The sequence below is a fragment of the Vidua chalybeata genome, chromosome 3, assembly GCF_026979565.1.
Source record: "Vidua chalybeata isolate OUT-0048 chromosome 3, bVidCha1 merged haplotype, whole genome shotgun sequence".
Taxonomy (NCBI): domain Eukaryota; kingdom Metazoa; phylum Chordata; class Aves; order Passeriformes; family Viduidae; genus Vidua; species Vidua chalybeata.
Window position 1 is genome coordinate 15,770,544 of NC_071532.1, and position 19,810 is coordinate 15,790,353.

The 19,810-nt window shown below is 41.9% G+C and overlaps 1 protein-coding gene across 1 annotated transcript in view; it reads right to left on the minus strand.

The window, feature by feature from the left end:
- Positions 1-14,847: 14,847 nt before the first annotated feature.
- KIF26B (kinesin family member 26B) overlaps positions 14,848-19,810 on the minus strand; it is a 269,683-nt gene continuing 264,720 nt past the window's right edge. The window contains exons 13-15 of the mRNA XM_053938124.1: positions 18,375-18,577; positions 17,226-17,376; positions 14,848-15,858 (exon numbers count right to left, since the gene is read on the minus strand). Coding sequence (XP_053794099.1) covers positions 15,710-15,858; positions 17,226-17,376; positions 18,375-18,577 — 503 coding nt within the window. The 3' untranslated portion in view covers positions 14,848-15,709. The remainder of the gene's footprint in view (positions 15,859-17,225; positions 17,377-18,374; positions 18,578-19,810) is intronic.

The window sequence follows — 19,810 nt, forward strand, 5'->3', positions numbered from 1 at the left end:
AAGTTGAACAGAACATTTGTCTTAAGCAAAGAAAAAGTGCTCCCTAAACTCTGTTATTTCTTTAAGAATGTCATAATTCTCTGTATCCATGCCTCTCAAGGCTGCTGACCTGAAGTTGGAAGTAAAAACTCTCTGAGACCTTGGCAAACAGACCATTATGCAGTGCCTAGTAGAGGTAGTAGAAAGTAAAGCAAAAGCAATGATGGAAAAATGCAGTAAACCAGTTTTTTAGAGCTTTGACCTCTTTGAGTCTATCAACCTGTGTGTGAAGTCTGTCATGCATGGGTTTATGCCAAGAAAACTCATCTGCTACTCAGCCTTTTTTCTGCTTCTCATTGTAACCCTCTTCTCTGATAGCTAGGTTTTTAAGTGAGCTTTTCTTAGACTCGTTATTTTTGTACAGAGCATGTTTATGAAATACAGAGGCTATTTCCCCATACAATATATTTCAAGTAGTCCCTGGCCACTGCAAAGCTCTTAATGAACAGAGTTCCATTTTTCACAGAGGTTGTGCCAATTATGAGGATTTTTTTCCTGACTCAGAATTAAACCTCCCATAAGACAAGAAGAAGGAGGAAGGTCTTACAATTATGGACATGGAGTTCTGGCGTGGCTTCTCTGCTGCACCAGAAATTGTGTCTGACCTTGGGCACATCAGACAGGGTTAGATGCCCATACTTGAATTTCTTTATTGTTGATCCTTGGGAAATAATGAAAAGAGAGGAGAGGAGAGGAGAGGAGAGGAGAGGAGAGGAGAGGAGAGGAGAGGAGAGGAGAGGAGAGGAGAGGAGAGGAGAGGAGAGGAGAGGAGAGGAGAGGAGAGGAGAGGAGAGGAGAGGAGAGGAGAGGAGAGGAGAGGAGAGGAGAGGAGAGGAGAGGAGAGGAGAGGAGAGGAGAGGAGAGGAGAGGAGAGGAGAGGAGAGGAGAGGAGAGGAGAGGAGAGGAGAGGAGAGGAGAGGAGAGGAGAGGAGAGGAGAGGAGAGGAGAGGAGAGGAGAGGAGAGGAGAGGAGAGGAGAGGAGAGGAGAGGAGAGGAGAGGAGAGGAGAGGAGAGGAGACTGGCTATGACACTTTAAATAACTCTGCCTCACATGAATATGTCCAGATTGGTGTCAGAGGTGTAGCAACATGGCAGTGTCTGTGTTACAGCCCTGCCATCGCTGGCTGTGGGTGGCACAGGTGGGAATTGCATCACTGTAGTTGTCATAACTGCAGGTATTACTCTGTGAGAGTTCCTCCACAGCTGAGTGCCAAACATGAGCAGAGAGCTGTGAGCTGCTCCTGTCTACTCTGTACCTCCTCCAAATAGACAAAGCTTTGTTTCCACCCACAGAGCTCCAACAACATCTAAAGAAAAAATCCAAAGCAAGTGCTTTTCTTTATTTCAGACCAAAGCCATGTTAGAGTTCCTCTTTTCCTTTCCTCTTTTATTCTGATTACTATTTTGTCTTTCCTTTCAATGTACATTTTTCCAAACAAAACTCCTTTCCTTTTTTACAAATTTAATTAGCCTGAAAATAGATTTATTATGGCTGTATTATAAAGGGCACCCCTCAAGAACATCCAAGTATGAATTTTCCCTGCCCTAAGCAAAAGGAGTGCACCTTACCTAAAAGTCTATGGTCTGCAATTCTTGCCATTTAGCACAATGGTTTCTGTTTATCCCCACAACAGTGATAGGTAAGCCAGGCCTATGTCATCCCCGTTAATATTTCCTGGGGAAAGCTCAATGTTTTTATTTGCTCTGCACTTCCGATCAACATGAGCAAATCAATTCTAACTCCATCATTTTTTAGACTTTTTGTAGGTTTTAATAAGAACCTTAGAGATTCCCTCCCCCCATATAAAAGAATAACTCAAGCTTAGTAATTAGGCTTCATACAGTCACTGCTCACACCAAGGAACCTAACAGGTTCTTTATAGTTCCCAGGAGACCAATTAACCTTCTTTTAAACATATCTCTATATAGCCACCGAGACAGGCACACAGAAATGCATACATACAACAAGCTTTTCAGCAGTCTCAGATGCTCCAGCTCCTTGTTAACCAAATTCTGATGGGGCTTATGGCAGGAGGACAGGGCTGAAGCATCCTGCCCGAGTTCATTTTAACTCTAAAGATGACTAAATCAGGACAGACCACAATCTCTTCTAATTTCCTTGCCCCCAGGACAGGAGGAAGAGAATAATCACACAGCCTCTTCTATGCCTTAAGTTTCCCTCCATCTCTGGGGGTGGGGCAGGCACCACTTGCTGGTCCTATTGCCTGCTCCATAAGGTACCAGCTAATGAGCCTGCTCTCCCATCTCTGTTTCAGTTAAGGGCTGGTCTAGTGGGGTTGACAGTACAGCAGGAAAGAGCAGTGATTTCTTCCTCTGCCCCTTCAATTCACCCGCTCTGATTCCCTGTCCCAGAGGCTCTGAATAGGAAGGTGGCAAATTTACATTCATCTTGAAGGAAAACTGCACTTTAAATCACAGGTGATCCCTCTTGACAATTCCACTTGACTTTCAGAGCAAGAGCCAGGAGACTGTAATAGAGAAGGGTGTCTGATGAGAAAATTAGCAGAGCACCACTCTTCCCCTCCCCCAGGCCCCGTGCACTGCTCTGAGCAGTTCTTGCCTAGTTACTCTTAATGAAACTCCTTTTAATTAAGTATCTCTTGTGCTTCTTCCTGTTCCTGTCTCTCCTTGTGGTGCTGAGAATCCCATGATAAAGCAGGTAGAGAAGAGGTCTGGCCTGATCCTCCCTGTTCTGTCCCTTGGGGACACCCAGGTGATGTGTTACGAAGCCATGGAGCTGCCATCCCTCCCACCAGCAGCAGCACACTGCAGGAGCCCACAGGGAGGGATGGAAAGGCTGTTTTAGTCTTTGGATGGAATTTCAGGCATCACACTGCTGTGGGGAGGAATTGCTCTCCATACCTATAGTGGCAGCCATAGACCTGAGGGACAGCTGGTAGTCAGGGAACTGCAGTAGCAAAGATCACAGAAGCACAGAATAAGCTGAGCTAGAAGGGACCCTCAAGGACCATTGACTACAACTCCTGGCCCTGCACAGCACCATCCCTGAGAGTCACACCATGTGCCTGAGAGTATCACTGCTGGGGGTTTGCCTCTGCTTTTCCCATTCCCCCTTGCTGTACTTCAGTCTCCTTGTCAAAGTCATGTCAAGTTCTGCAGAGAGTCTTCAGTGAGGTACTGGTAATGTCTGGATTTCTGTTCTCACTAATGTCATTAACATTGTGTACCCAGCTTGTAGCATGGATAAGACTGCAATCAGAACACAATTACTGGGGAGTGATGTTCCCCATCATGCTAACAGAAATGATGATTGAGGAAAATTCTTATCATGACTTGGGAATGTTAATTTCTGAACATCTGTGACTGAATGCACCAGTAAATAACAGTATTTTTAAAGGTCAGAGTAATGAGGATATACAAAGACTACTTATCATTACCAAATGTTTTCTGTGGGGACTGTTACATAATTTGTGAACAATAAACAAAAATCTGATTTTGTGTTTTCTGCAAAGACCAGAGGAATGCTGATCTGGGAAGGGGCAGCCTGCCAGCAACCAGGCAAGGATGCTGCCTTATTTACAGCTGGCAAAGAGGAAAATCAATAAAAAATCCTTCAGATGGGCATTTTCCAAATTCATTTCATTGTGGCTCCAAAGCAGATTATGCAATCCATGTAAAGCAACTGATACACCCAGGCCACAAAACTGTTTTACCATTAAAATCCAAAGTCTTGGCAAAACATGTCCTTCCAAGATAGTGGAGAAGCTCCTCGACAGACCAACATTTCTTCTGCTGTGAAAGAGCCCTTTGAAATCTGCTAAGTGACATAAAATGATGGTTATTGGATGGTAGGAGCAAAGGGTTTTTCCTGCTTATGAACTGGGGAAAGACTGGTTTGCTTGGTTGTTCTGCAGAGCTGCAGAGTCAACACAGGTTTGGAACCCTGCAGCCCTGCAGACCTGCTCAAATAGAGCTCATGGACCAGACAGGCTTTAACGTCGGTGTTCCTCTTGACCAAGGCCCATCAGGCAGGCACTGAGCTGGGCAGGTATCCCAGCTCAGGCCAGAGCCAAAAGAGGAGCTGAGGGAGGCAAAGGCAAGTATTTTATTTCTGCCTGATGTGATGCCTTAAGCAACACCATTCCTCTGCAGGTGGGGGAATGCAACAATGTGCCAAAGTCAACTTCAGAGCCTATTGCATTGTCCTCTGACAAAGGGGCTTGGGGTGTTGTTGGTCCACCTCTCACTGCAGTGTGAGCACTTTGTGAGCCTGGGAGGGCTTGCCTTTTCCCTGCTCCTCACTGCAGGGAAACCAGCACCTTCCAGCCCACCTTATGTCCTGTTCTGTCGCTGATGCAGCCTCTCCTCAGGGGCCTTTGCTCTTGAAGCTGTGGAGGTTTTCCCCTTGTAAAAAGATATCAAGTGTCCAACTTCTGCAGCAAGGGGAAGAGGGAGGGAGAGCAAAAAGCTCTCTAGAAAATACCAACTACAACATAATAATTTCTGAAGGGGCATGGAAATGTTAGCTTTCTGCTTCACTTTTGGCAAATACCAGAGAAGAAAAGTAAAGCAGGACAAGTCCTCAACTCCTACATTGGCTTTGGATCGTGACAGCTGTTTTGTGCCTGCTGCTCTCCGGCACCAGCTGAGCTGAGCCTGTTCTGTTTCTGCCCTGTGAGGGGAGTTTACAGGGATTTGGGCTCAGCTGCCACCATCACTTTGTGGAGCAGGGCTTTGCTACCTTGGGATACCCATAGAGGGGGTTCACAAAAGGCGGCCAAGGAAAAACAATCTCATTATGATTAGGCTTGAATGCCCTCCGCAACTGCCATCTGTAATTCCCATGAAAAAGCTTGAGCAGTTTACCAGATCAAAATGGTGAAACCCTGAGGTGCCTCAGGCCAACAGACAGTCCCAGGCAGAGGAAGCCAGGTGTGGCACCAGTGTCTCTGTGTCAGTCTTCACTCAGCCCTGCCATACACCTCAGGCACTGTGTGAATTTTCTCACAGCAAGCGCCTGGCTCCTGGCCAGCCAGCATGGTCCTGCAGCCAAGAACTTCCAGGATGTGGTCAGGTGTAGGATTCCTTACTGAAATGGGCTTACAGCTCTCCCACTTGAAACACAGGTTTAGCTATTAGTTATCTCACAGTGCATTAAAAAAAAAAAAATAGAAAGTCCTATTCCATCTTGCCTAGGGAAGAATTTCTAGGGTTGTAGAATTTAGGGCTCAAAGGTTTACAATCCCAACAAGATAAGACAGTATAACAGCCTCCACACTTTATTGGTGTAAGCTTATGAAGAGGTCAAAATGGCTTAGCATGAGGATCAGCTTTACTCCAGGTCCCTGTTTGAGGAGGGGAAATAACATCCTAAATCTTCATAGCTGGATTCAACATAACTATTACATTGTAGGGGTTTGGATTGTTTGGTTTTCTCTTCTAGCCTCAGTGGGTTTTCTGCTTCCAGTGAGACAACAAAATGAATCCCAAAATGATACGGTGCCTCTGAGCAGGCCTCTGGCCAGCTGGTGCCATTGCATGACCTGTGCCTTTGTAGGGGCAAGTGAGGAGCTATCATTGCTCTGGGATGTGTCAAGGGGCTGTGCACAGGCAGCATTACTGTCCTGGTGTCTGTGTGATGTATAGTGGTGAAAATGGCCAGTTCAGAACAGCCTTAAAAGCACCTTAGTAAGGAACTACAGATAGCTTTGCAGCAACCTCCTGGAAGGCTCACATGCCTTGAGTGATGACTACAGTAATCTACCACACAGAACTGGGAAACCTTCATCTTGAGCCATCGTGTGTTGCAAATATGTGGAAAACTTGGGAAAGCAAGCTATTAGCAATGACATAAAAGCAATCAAGGAATTGTTCAGAGGAGCCATAAATAAATATTTCATAAAATGAGTCACGGGTGTCTAGTTGATTTTACAGGGTGGAGATATCAGTCCCAGAACAACTTTTTCACAGTGGAAGTATTTCAGTATTCTCACATGAACTGCAACACCATCACAGATTTCAGGTATGAAGCCCGCTTGCTAGGGCTACAGGTTTATTTAATGTGCACACACTTAATGTTTGTGACTGACCTGCTCTGTAGACGCTTCATGCCACCATAATGTTGATTGTCAAGCAAGCTGGAATGGGTACTCCCATTGTTTCAGCCTTGACAGCAGAAAGAGGGGCTCAATGGGTGCAAAGTCTGAAATTCCCCAGCTTAGGCACTGTCCAGAAGCTTGTCTGTGGATTTCACAACATCTTAATGGCTTTACATATAACATTCAGAAATGTTTTTTTTGAGCCTCTGGAAACTCCAGGCAGGCGTGAGGCTGAGCTACACAAGCCCCCAGGGCTGCACGAGTCACCAGCCGCAGGGCCAGGAGCCAGCTGATATCTTGCTCATTATTCCAGTAATTGCCATGCCTTCCGTTGTCCTCAGAAATTAGGAGAAAATGCTGTTTACAGTGTCTTGTTTAGCTCCCTCAGTGCCTCTTGCTGGGTACTGTGAGGTTTCCATCAAATATGGTTTAGCAGCAGGCAGCTTGCTCTTAAATAAAACCAGGCAGCTGCCATGACTCTCCACAGTTGTGTCCCTGCGCATCCAGCTAAAGCCCAGACAGGGAGTGAGCTGAGCCCCTCTGCATGGATGGGCACTGAAAGGCAGCATGAGTGGGAGCACTGCTGCTCCATCGGTGCCAGGAGCTCATTGCAATCAATCTCCAAGGGGCATTTTGCAAGGGGCTGGGCTGGATGGCACAGAGCATCCATGGGTGCCAGTGTGGAGGAGTCTGGGGAGCACAGCTCAGCGAGTGGGGTGGCTTTGTGCTTCCCTTCCTTCTATATTGCAACTACAATGAGCAATTCACCTTTTGACAAACTAAATATAGGAAAATGTCAGGGCTTTCTCCCACGTCTCTGGTTTTCTGTCGTTTGGGGAATGAAGATGAGCAAGGATGAGAAAGGGACAAGAAGAGTCCCTGCTCCTTTTAAAGTGAGTGACAAAGGTCCCTCATTGCTGGAGGTGTGACTTTGTTCCACAGCAAGCCTTGAGTCCTGTGCATAATCCTGACATGTCTGGCAGTACTTGGGTTCCTAGGAAATAGAAATGGAAATATGGATATGTGCCAGACACACACAGCTGAATACGTTTGGCTGTCATTTTGTTGGTATGAAACTCACAATCTGACACAAAGCATGGGTGCCAAACCTGTGCTATAAGGGTCCACAGAAGAGACACATATAAACATATATGAAAATGAATGCAGGTCTTTTCCCCAGACAAGCATCTATTGAGATGGATTGGGTTTGGGCTGTCTAGAAGCTTTTCCAAAGTCAGCGCTTGCCAGGATAGTTCCTGAGAGGGACAGGACCTCCAAGCTACCTACTTGTTCCTGGAGGTTATGAAAGTGGTCTTTGAGCAGTGTAAAGCATTTGTGTGGTCACAGCCAGCAAAGCTTTGCTCAGTGGTTAAATAGCAGATGTCAGCCTCCAAAACTGCCAGATCAGCAACTGTCAAGACTGCTAACTATCATAAACCGTAAAATCCACAGATGGCCTTTTCCAGAGCAACTAAATATTAACTTTGTGTTCATCTCAAAGACTGGGAACTGAATTTTCTAGCCTTCATCCCTCTTCAGTGTCTTCCAGGCAAATAGCGTCAGCCAAAATGAGGGTGCGTTCCCGGGAGCCTGGTTTGCAGATGGATGTGGGAAGAACATTCTTTAGCAACAACCTGACTTCCTGGTTTTCCAGTAGCTAGAGAGCTTATTTGGGGCCACATAATGGAGTCGGTTAGGTTTCCTAAACCTGATTTTTAGTCCGGCAAGTTAGTGGTTTTAAAGACAAAACTTGGTAATTGATAGGGCATTACTTTACAAGAGGTATCAACAGTTTCAGGCAGGCCTCATAAGGACACCAGACTTTTGCCAGGCATGAGCCCCTGCTTCCACTCTGTGAATGAAACCTTTCCTTGCTGTCTTGCCCCAAATCAGAGGTGTGTGGCATTGGGGTCTGTAAGGCTCCAGATTTGACCAAGAGTGAATTGATTCTGTTTGCAGCTGATCTTGGGCTCTTTACCATCAGTTCTGTCTTAGACAAAGTCTAGGACTTGCACTAACCCATTTTTCTGTTTTTGTCTCTGTAAGGCACTTCAGGCTCCTTAATACTGATGTGGCTGCATGATAACAGCAATGAAGATAAATTACCTCAAAAGTAGGCAATAAGACTTTTAGCTCTTTAGAGCAAATCAGAGCTATTCTGAACAGCCCACAGATGAAATAAATGGCTGTTTATCTTCATTTACAGGTACTGTGGAGAGGCACAGCATGCAAATTCACCAGCCTGGGGCAACAGCTAAGGTAGCACAGGGCTTGCTGCTCTAAGAGGGGAAAGGAGGAGACTGTCACCATCTTTGCCAGCCTTTCCACTCTATCCACATCAATATTTTGCCTTTAAAAGAGGTCACCATAAACAACTGCATTCCCTGCAAGCGTAACTGCTAGATCTACCACTCTGCTGTATAATAATAAGATAGAAGAAAGGACCTTATTAAATTCTCATCAAACTGTTAACCAAATATTTAAACCATAACACGTCCCTCCTAAAGTAAGGGATATGAGAAAGACATCTGCTGGCAGATGATTTGTCTTAAAATATGTTTTGAATGATTTGGGGATTTTTTAAATCTTTCCCACAGGAAATAAGATCTGTGGTTTTCTTCTAATGGGAAGAGCCCAGTGTCCTTATCAGGGCTTATCCAGGTGTTGGTGGGCATGTGAAATTTGCCCAGAGAGCTCGTTCACATTGTGTCCTGTGAGCAAGGTGCTCTCTTAATTATCACCACAAACATGAGCTGAAGGCAAGCAGATATTGTGCACACTTGTGCATGCATGGTGGCCAAGGGAAATGCGACACAATTGCTAAAGATGATAAAAAATTATACGTATGAATACATGTTTTATATTTGCTTGGTCTCAGATTTTTCCCCTGTTTTATATTTGCTTGGTCTCAGATTTTTCCCCTGCTCACAGATGCAAAAGAACAATCCCTGTGTATATGCATAACCAGCTTATATAAAAGCCTGACCATTTCAGGTCTGTGACTGTGTTTTCTTTGTGTTTCTGGACAGTAGCAGGCAAGTTAATGCTGCTCTGCTTGCTTGTAGTATTTCTGTCATTGGTACCAAACCCTGCAATGCCTTACTGTTTTCTGGTGAATTTGCTTCTTAGTAACACTTGCATGATAGAACCCCTTTGGTAATTTTATTTTCAGATTTGATCTTGCTCTCTTGCTCACTTTCACTGTTACGATACCACATCCTCTTGTGAGTCAAAAGCATTCTGTGGTATGAAATGCCATGAAATGCTCTTATCTAAAGTGAAAGAGGAGGAGGAGGCAGATATATTGGTAAGATAAAAGTAAACATTTAATGCCACTATAGTTTGATTTCTTTCCAGACATCATATTTTTGACAATGTTTCACACCTCAAATACCACAAAAGGGATATTTTTTAGCCAGCAAACAATAAACTTTACAATTTTAATGGCAAAAGGTTCAATGCATTTGTTGACAAACTTGGAAATGGCTGTGACTTTCCACATTTTGAACTTGTCCTCATGCTGTTCTTTCTCCTTTTTCCCCCATAAAATTTAGTTGATAATATATATATATATATATATACTACTGATACATCCTCTCCCAGAATTGCCCAATGATGCGACCAGCATAAGTTCTACATCTATCAGTTTCTCTCCTCCTTAGCCCTATTTTATACCACTGTTATAATGAGAAAGAACATAGGCATGGACAGAGTGAAATGGATTTAGCAAACATACACTTCAATGCATAGCACTTAGATAAGCATTTCCAACCATGATGTGTAAATAAATTATAAAATACAAGCAACTCTATAAAACAAGAACATCCTGAGTTTACAAATAAATTATATCCTTCATACATAGAATATGATGTGGATGTGGATGTTAGTAATCAGCAGTTTCAGCTATGGGTGGGAAAGAAGTAAAATGTAGAAAAGTTAGTATCTATGCATACATAAAACATATATGTATGTGTGCTACATGTAAATACACACATACATATACAATAAAGAGGGTGAATACATCCATATCTATAGTATATAGAGAATATGTAATATAGCTGAAACTGCCTCAAGCACCAATTTATTACCATTATTATAAAGTTTGCTCAATACTTAAGTAGGACCACTCAAAGTAAGATGGTTTAGGTTGTGTTTTATTTCCTGCCCAGGAGGGGTTGAAGGTAGTTTGAAATACTATAGCTGAATGCTACTGAATGCTATTATTTCAGCTACTTTCAGCACCTCCATTCTTTGCAGAATCATCATGCCCTTTGTGAGCTGCAAAAGTTTGCGTAAGTGAGCACGAGACTGCTGTTCGTGAATTTGGTAGCAAAAGGGTGCTACATTTCCAAGGGAAAATTTTCTTGTGTTTGTTTTGAAAGGTTGCTTGAGAAGGAGAAAGAAGAAAAGATAAAGACAATAATAAAATGGTTTATTATTTCCAGGAACAGGTATGGAAGCTCAGATAACCCTGGGATGAGCGCACAATAAATGCAAGAGAGAGAGAGATTATTAACTTTGCATTGACAAATCATTCACAGTTTTGTTTGCTATGGTTATTTGGAAACCTCTTACAAATCTTAGGATAGCTAGCAACAGCCAGCCTTGTGTCTTCAAAAACTGCTCTGTGTTGCCAATGCAAAAGCCTGTGGAGTTACAAAACACAGACCATGAGGACATCATGATTAAGCAAAGTATGCCACCATCCATGGATTTGAGAAGAAATGCCTCTCTCTATGGTCATCATCCACTCCTATTGGTATTTAATGATCTCTTCAGTGAGCTGGTGCATCCCTGATGCTGTGCAACCATCCTTCCCATCATATGAACTGGCATCAGAGGTTGCTCAGCCTCTGGTTTAGGAGAATTGAATTTGCTTCTGCAATGCAGAAGCTTCAATTTACAGTTTTAACTCTGTTAGTACTAGACAGAAAGCTTCACAGACCACCAAGAGTCCAGGCTCTCAGTTGATGTAACTATGCTGCATGCCTCAAGCATATGCAGAAATTGTTGTGTTAAAGAGCTAAGATTATAAAGTATCTTGTTACAATTTCATGACCCTCTGAAATATAGAGTAGTTAATCTGGAATACTCTCACAGGCTTTAACAGGTTCTACATGGGAACTGCAGCAATTTGGCTACTTAGGATGAAGAACTTGGGTAAGAAAGAACCTTTTAGCCCTTGGAAGAGTTTCAAGCATAAGGTTTCCATATCGTGTGGCATAAGTTAACTTCATCCAGGCGAGTGCAAGGGGAATGGTTTTGTGGGCATGCACTCCTCGGAGGAGAGAAGGGGAGTGGTGACGTTGCCATCTGTGAGCAGCTCTGCCACTTCCCTGCAGCAGTGTGAGAGGGGGCCATCTCAGGCTGTGTGCATATGTATTTATCAGTGTATGTACAACTTTTGTTTCTACAATGATTTTTAGCTCATTAAAAACAATACAGCAAAATCACAAACGTTTGTAAAAGGTGATTTTTGTAGAATAGTCTATATTTTGCAGCTGTCATCACATTTGAATTCTGTGCCACAGGTCCCTATTTTAAGATAAGCCATATTATTGAGATAAATGAAAAAAGTGAATAAATAAAACCTACACCTCAAGACAGACTGTTTTCTGTGAGGAAACATGAGATTTGTTATGTATTACTCCCAGCATCACTCCCAGCTTTCAGCCTCTGTAATTGCCATGTTTGGAGATAAAAGAAAAAAATGTCAGTGTGTATCTTTGATCCCTTTGTGTACATTTTATGCAGCCCTCACTAAGAATCATGTCAGAGGATCATGCCATTGCTTGATACCATGCAGGATGCAGGTCCATACTATTTTATGGACCTGCAAGTTTCAGAAGCTAGGATTTATGGCAGTGGGTCTTCTTAGACTGGATCAAAGATACATGTTCAGCAATAGCCCTGTGTGTGGCTCTTACATGACATGAAGGGGTGTTAAATACATAAGAGTAGCATGATCTGCTACTATGTAACTAACAGTAAATACCCCCAAAAAATTGCAGGTGAGTGAATTTTCCTCACAACTGGGTTTACTCTGTTATAACTCTTCTGATTCTTAATGCAATTGTGCCTCAGTTTTATCAGAACAGGTGAGATGAGAAGAAAACCTAAGAGTATTAGTTTTCTTCCTTGTCCTTCTGTAAAGTAATACTTTGGACACTTAGATCTGAATTAATTGACAAGGAATTGTTTTGAGGCAAGTTCAAAGCATGCATGGGAAAAGATGTGTGACAAATATACCAGGAATTAGGGCTCTCCCATACCATTCAGAGCACAAATTGACCCAGCTCCCAGAGCCAGAGCAGCTTCTGCCTGCTGTGAGAGCTGACACAGACAAGAGGGATGTCTGAATCACACTAAGCACAGCTGAAGTCTCTAGTCTATGGTTACACTTGAATTTATGGCTATAGAGCAACTCCTGTCACTTGTATGGATAAAGTTCACGTATGCCAAGAGCAGCAGTTCTCAGGAAGCGCCCCCAGGTGCCGGAGGGGATGTGGAGCAGTGCTGGTGTTCCACAGTCATCTCACAGCCCAACAATGAAGAGCTGTGATCTCCTGAGACACATGTGAACAAAGAATTAACCTTCAAACCGAATTACATTAACACTGCTGTTTCCTACTAAAGCTGTCCCAGAGAAATAAGATTGATTTCTGAATGTGAAAATTATTAGGCATTACATTCATGTTGCTCTTGTGTATTTTGGGTTGCATGATCCCTTTTAAAAAATCAGCATAAAAACAGCATTATGCTGGCAATGCCTTAAAGAATGGTTCTTCCTGGATGACTTGCAGAAGTGTATGTATCTTCTCTAAAATGCTGACTACTGCAAACTGAGATCAATTTCATATAAAAGTCCTGAATGCTTTGATTTATGTGTTTTGCAAGTACTTGAGTTACAATAATATAAATTTTGAAGTAAAAAGCTGTTTTCAAGAAGATAACATTTTATCATGTCAAATCTCCATAAACTTTTCATTCCTTTTTTTGTATTAAGCCATCACAATTCTTAAAAACATAGTGGCAAATCCTGAAATGAAATGACAGAAAGTAAAGAATGCGTATGGATTTTAGACAATGAATACTTGTATATTATGTGAGTTAATGGCTACTCTAATTAGGTCCCCAGAAATAAAATATTTGTAAATACTGCGATACTGCTCAATTAGTACATATTTTTTAGTATGCAAAATTCATCCTTGGCATAATCAGTTTGGTTTCAGGGATCAATTTTTGTCCATTGTGATAAACAGGGTTAACATATGCTCTTACTCTTTAAAACAACAGCTAGGTACACATGCTTTTTGCTATGCCTCCTAAGCTACAGAAGTACCAAATCAAGCAGCAATGAATAATTGAGTTACTGTGGGTGAGGAATATTACATGGAATAGGTATTTTACAATAGCTCCAAAATGTGTCCACTAGATTTATAGAAGCATCACTACTCCTGTGTAAGTCATGGACTGTGTGCAGGGATTATTTCCTTGGCTCTCTGCAGCTGTACTCAATCCATGAGGCCCTGCAGAGAAGAGATGGCCTCCAAAAAACCAATACAAAGTAACTGTTACTGAAATTTCTATAAAGAGAAGAAAGCCAGATAAATTGCATTGTTTGGGGGGATTTTCAGAGTTGGTTGGGGTTTTTTCCTTGAGACAGAAAGGGATATGTCTTTGATACTTAGAAAATCAGTTTCATGATAGGAAATTGCTGTGGAACAGACTAGAAAGTGACTTTCACACAAGACCTTTTTTTCTTTCCAAATAATTCTATAGATTCTAAGAATCTTCTACAAATCCAGTGACAAAGGCAATAGAGTAAGTAAGATTCATTATTACAAGTTATAGAGCACTAAAAGAAAATAAAACTAAACAAATGTTACTTCTACTTTTTTAAAATAGCTTTTCTGTTCACCTAACCACTAGAAAATCTACAAGTATTATTTTACCATTGGGACTTGCTGCTTGGGGTATTGTAAGATGGCATTGATACAATGGTGCAGGTAAAAGAAGAGTTGCAGTTAAGTACAGCAATTAATTGATGCATTTTGAGTCTATTAAATGATAGTCTTATTTCCTCATAAGCAACAGGAGGGTAGCAGAAATGTATCTGAGAGAGGAATTTTTGTGAATGTGCTTATTTCAGTATATAAGAATAAGAAACCTAATTCAACAAAATAATTCTTCATGCTCATATGTAATTAAAATGTGGGGTTTGCATATTTGTTTATGAAATACAAAAGATGTTCCTTCCCACATACTGTTTTGTAGATAAAGAGGCCAACTAGTAGAATAATTGGATGTGCATGGAGGTGCAGGCCCTTGTCCTTTTGGTATCAATGTGAATTTTGCCATGGCTTCAGGTAAGGAAGGATTGGTAAAGAAGCCATAGCCAACATGCTTGAAGTGCTGTATCTACTCATTTGCTTTATTTCCAGATGTGCTGAGTTGAGCAGAGCTTGCACTCCTCAGGTACATCTGTGAGTATGGACACACTGGGCCAGGGATCAGAAGCTGACAAAACACGTCTCACAGTGGTATATGTCGTAAAGAGGCAAAGCTAAATTTTACCAGTCATAGTCTCAAGGAAGAACAAATCACTCATTTTTGGACTGATAAACATGGGAACCCTTAGCCTAGAGGACAATTTTCCAGCAAGTTACTAGCACCAGAAAAAGGGGTTAGGATAAAAGTACCTCCTCATTCATAACTCCAGCCAGTACAAAGCAAAACATATATGAACAAAAAAACAAATTATGGGGGTTGGATCAAATTGAAAAGATACTTACTTCACAGTAATGTCACTTCTCTCTCATACACTGCAAAACCTACAGGCTGGGAAAATGATGGTGTTCTCCAGCACATAAGAGAGTACAGAAGAGTATTTAAACAACCCTTACTCTCTGCTAGAAATATGTTTGTGTCATCTGGGAAAGCTGAATTTCTCTTTGAGTGGCCTTACTCTGGTAACAAGAAAAGACAGTTAACATTTATTCATATGTTGTACTGATTAGGAAATATCTCTACAAACACAAGTTACTTAGAAACAGCAAGTCTGAAATAGGAGAAAACACCAAGAGAAAAACAAGCTGTAAATACATTTCAAAAGTGTATTTGTTTTTTTTTTCCTTTTTCTTTTCTTGACTAGCACCATCTGTACACAATAAAGTATGAACATAAATGTTTGGATAACAAAGATTTGCAAGGCACTTGAACAGTTTTTCTGGATAGGTTTTCTTTTAATGAACCTCTCAATGGAAGTCCCACAACCGCCTTTCCTCCTTCCTCAGCTAATGCAGGGAAAGTGTCTTCTGCCAGCAGTTCTTATTTACAGACATGTCCTTAAAAGGTTCCGCAAAGTGCTCTTTTAGGCTAAGAGTATCAACAACCTTCTATCTCCATTTTCCATGCTTGTTCTGTTTGTTTTTTTAATACTACTCCTCTGTATAGTATAGCAAATCTCTCATACACACAGCTGAGACTTGACTCCAACCTTCATCCTCATTCTTTTGTCTTTGGGATGCTGTTTGGAAGGGAAAAGAAGGATGGCAGAGATGCGCATTGAAATTCTCGAGGTTCATCCTTTATCGGCGTCTAGAGGTGATGTCAAAACAGGTGATCATCATGAGATGGGCCTTGCAGAAGTTGACACGGTTTTCTAAACGTTCAGTCACACATTCCAGGGCCTCTAAGTATTCCAGAGAATCCAGCTCAAATACCTGCTCCAGATCAACTGTGAGAAAGAAAATACACAGATAGGAAAAGCAGACAAAACTTAGTGATGGCAGAGCTAATTCAAGTCTTCAAACTCATCAGTACTATACAACATCACCTCTGGCTTGCCATTGTCTTTAAAAGTTGCCTTTTTTGTTTAATGATTATTAAATACAGCAGCTTGTCTACAATGAAAAATAGTTTTAAAGTGCATTGGATGCTTTCTGGAGCGATCTGGTCTGTCATCCTCACCAGAACTGCAGATGCTTTTGCCTTTGGAATTTAAAACAAACCTTGTTCCTCACACCTCTCCCTGTTCCATGTGATTCCCTCTAGACCGCTCCAGCAAGGCCATCAATCCCTCCAATACAGGTGTGCAGCAGCTTCCATGGAAGCCAAGTGTGAGATGCATTGTCTGAGCCAGCACTGCCCATCTTATCTGTTTCCTGAGGTCTCCGCAACCATCCAGGCTTTCTGCACTTACCACATTGGAATTACAAACAAAGGCATCACACATTAAGAGGACAGCAAATTCTCTCTCTCTTTAAAACTGTCCTTTTAAACCCTCTTCCTTTATAGTGTTCCTGAAACCTATACTGTGGTTGTTTTGCAGGATGCACCTATCTGGTGTCAATTTAAAGCAGCTGTCAAAGGAAGCATTAGGATGTTGTAAGGAAACACACCAGCCAGCCTCCTTTTGCCACTTGCAATTATCCTAAATAAACTTTTGCACATTGTGGGGTTTTTTTCTAGAACTCTTTGATATGAACTCATCTGCTTGCTAATACTAAAAAACTGTTATATAACTACTGCAGTATTCTTTATGTTTTTTTCCTTAGAGATGCTGAGGTCCTTCTTCATTTGAATGTGAATGCCCTTTAAGCTCTCTGAACTTTACACATCTACAGTTATAAAAAATGGGCCAAATTTTATTTCATTTCATGTAAGTCCACTGCTGCCAAGGGACAAGTTTGCTCCACAGTGTTATTTTGTGGTAGAAGAGCAGATTTATAATATTGCTCATATATTTGAGTGATCTGAGGCCAAAAGAAAAAATCTCATTTTCAGGAGCTGTGGACTGAAACGCTTGAACGTTAATCTACCAATGGCAACATCCACCACTAGAATGCTGTACCATTTCAACCTTCAGCTCTCAGGCAAAAAGGATTGTTCAGTTCTACAGTTAACATTTAATAAGAATTATAGGAACTAGTTATAGAAAGACAGTCAATCTAAAGCTTGCCCTTAGGTCCTATGTTGGTTCATTTTAGTTTACAAACAGTAGCTTACATCTCACTCTTACCAGACATTTCTGCTTCCTTCCATCCCCCTATTAAATAAACCAAAGGAAACTTATGAGTTCAGGCAATAAGACAATGCTCTTACATTCACTGAGCCACTTATTAGGATCCAGCATCAGGTACTGTTTGGTCACCTCCAGTTCTCTCATTAACCACTCATATTTGGCCTTGACCTCAGCAATTCTCTGCTGGCGATGCTCCAGTATTTTCAGCTTGGCATTGAAACATATCACCTCCTGCCAGCCAGGAAAAAGAAGCAGGGAAAGAATAGATGAAGATGAGAAGAAATACCCAGGTCCATTCAGTGAAATGATCTTCCAATCAATAACACTGACAATGAGCCATTTATTCTGGAAGTTTATGAATCACTGCATGAAATCATCCATCATCTGCTTTATTTTTATTGCTTTTGTTTGGTTTTCATGTTTTCCATCAGTGAGCTTTGGAGACTTTGCAATGGTAGTTAATAATAAACCATAATAATTAATAACAGGCAGCATCTTGAAATTAGATTAACTGTAGGAAAACATTTCCTTTTTTTTCACCACAGTTTGGCTAAGAAAATCTAAGCTCTTGGGAGTAGGAAATCCATTGCTTGCTGTATTGAAAGCCTAAATACACCCCTGTGTTTGGTGCATAAGTAATGCATTAGTCATATTTTAAAATAAGAGAACTGGTAGCAATATCAAATGTGAAACATCCTTAAACAAAGGGAGTATGTTATGAAAAGCTCTAGCAATTCATAGTCATTAATAAAGAAGATATGTTTTCTGTATAGCTCTGGAGCACAGTAACAGCATGAGGTACACTGCTGGAGTCAGCCAGCCTGGCCTCACATGACTTCTGAGGGGTGGCAGCCACAAAGACGTGCAGCAAATGAAACCATCTGAGGACTGTGCTACCCTTGCTAATGTGGAAACGATTCCAATAACAGAACTATCCTCATCCAAGCCTGTGTGAAGGTCTCAACATTATTTCACAATCTCCTCTGTAAACAAATCTGCCGTGGGTAAAGTGCAGTGGAAACCCCACTCCAACAAGTTTCTCCAAACATCACAAACAGCTTCAACAAGTGTCAGAAGCTAGGAAGCAAAAATGCCTTAAAATAATAATGAAGTCTATAATCTATCGTTACTCTAAAATACTCAACCTCAGATACTCCTTCCAATCGTATGTTTTAAGTGCTGACCTTTGCCATTTACACCCGCCAGGAGATTACATGGATGGCACTCACCTTGCTGTCCCCACCTCGCCGTCGCTGGAGCCTCTCCACATCATCTATCTCATAGACTTTGATCTCAAAGGGCTCCCCCAGCCCCCTCTGCGCGCTCCTCAGCGGCCCATCCACCCAGCGGACCCCGGGGCTGTTGGCAGGCTTCCTTGCTGGGGAGGTCGTGTCAAGGGATAAAGCTGGAATAAGCCTCCTCCTCTGTGAACCTGCAAATGGAGAAAGTGCCATTGCATGTTAGCACAGCTATTGCTTTTCCTTTCCATTGCAGAGAAGTCTACAAATGATGTATGTTTGGCCTTCTCAGATACAGAAGAAAATGGAGGGAAAGCCCAGGGAGGCCATGGGAGCTGTAGCTGCAATGTTCGGTACCGACCTACCATGAGTGACACCCTCAGTGGTCCTTGGTGCCTGACTCCAGGATTTGACACTCAAGAGGGCACACATCCCCTCAGTTCACAGAGCCTGTGTCTGCTCCCTGTTGATTAGGCCTCACCACATACAGGAGAGCAGATGAAGGACCCAAGCCAGCAGGATGGAACTGGTCTAGCCTGGCTTTCCTACCTCTTTACTGCCACTGACCCTTACAGTCAAAGGACAAGCATTAGCCAGTCTCTGCAAAGTGTCTGCTACATAAGATGCCAAGTCAGGGCCTACGGTAGAGCAAGGAGGAAAATGTATGTCCCTGGCCTAATGGCAGTGGTTTGCTGGGAGAAAGAACAAAAACAAGCACAAAAAATAAAACCAACTGGTTGCATTTCCTTGCTTGGTTCAGTACAATCAGAGCAATGGCTTGGTTGTAAAAAAAAAACCAAAACAAAAAGGTTTGTAGCTGACACAGGTTCTTCCCTAGAACACAGCAGGAATAAAAAGGATGGGAGAAGCCAAAAACAAAAGCCAGAGCCAGCAAGTTTGAATGAAACTATTAATTGGCTTTCTTGGCTGCAAATACGTAAGTGATGCCAGCCAGCAGGGAAGAGATGCTGAATGATCATGCAGATTTTATTTTAAAAATAAGATAAAATCATTTATAGGAATTTCCCACATTATATTTATTGAGACTTGAATGTAAATAGTTTCAACATGTCTGTCAACTTGGTGCTTCGATAAAAGCTAAAAAGACCCAAAATATCTATTGATTGCCTAATTTTTGGATTTTCAATAAAGTATTGCCTAGTTTCATTAATGGGAGTCTGCTTCTGTGCTGACTTTGCGAACTATTCACATCTTAGCCTACGATTTCTGAGTACAATAGACTGTGCTAGAGACCAGTAGGTCTGTGTTAGAGACAAGTAATTAACCTGCAAATTCTAGCTTTAAATGGATGAGAATGGTCTACTGGGAAGCCTAGTCTACAGAGCTTTTATTTGGATACATCTGAGATAACCCATTGCAGGAAAAAGAGAGCACAGCCAGAGCTGATTGACAGACAGTTCTGGGCA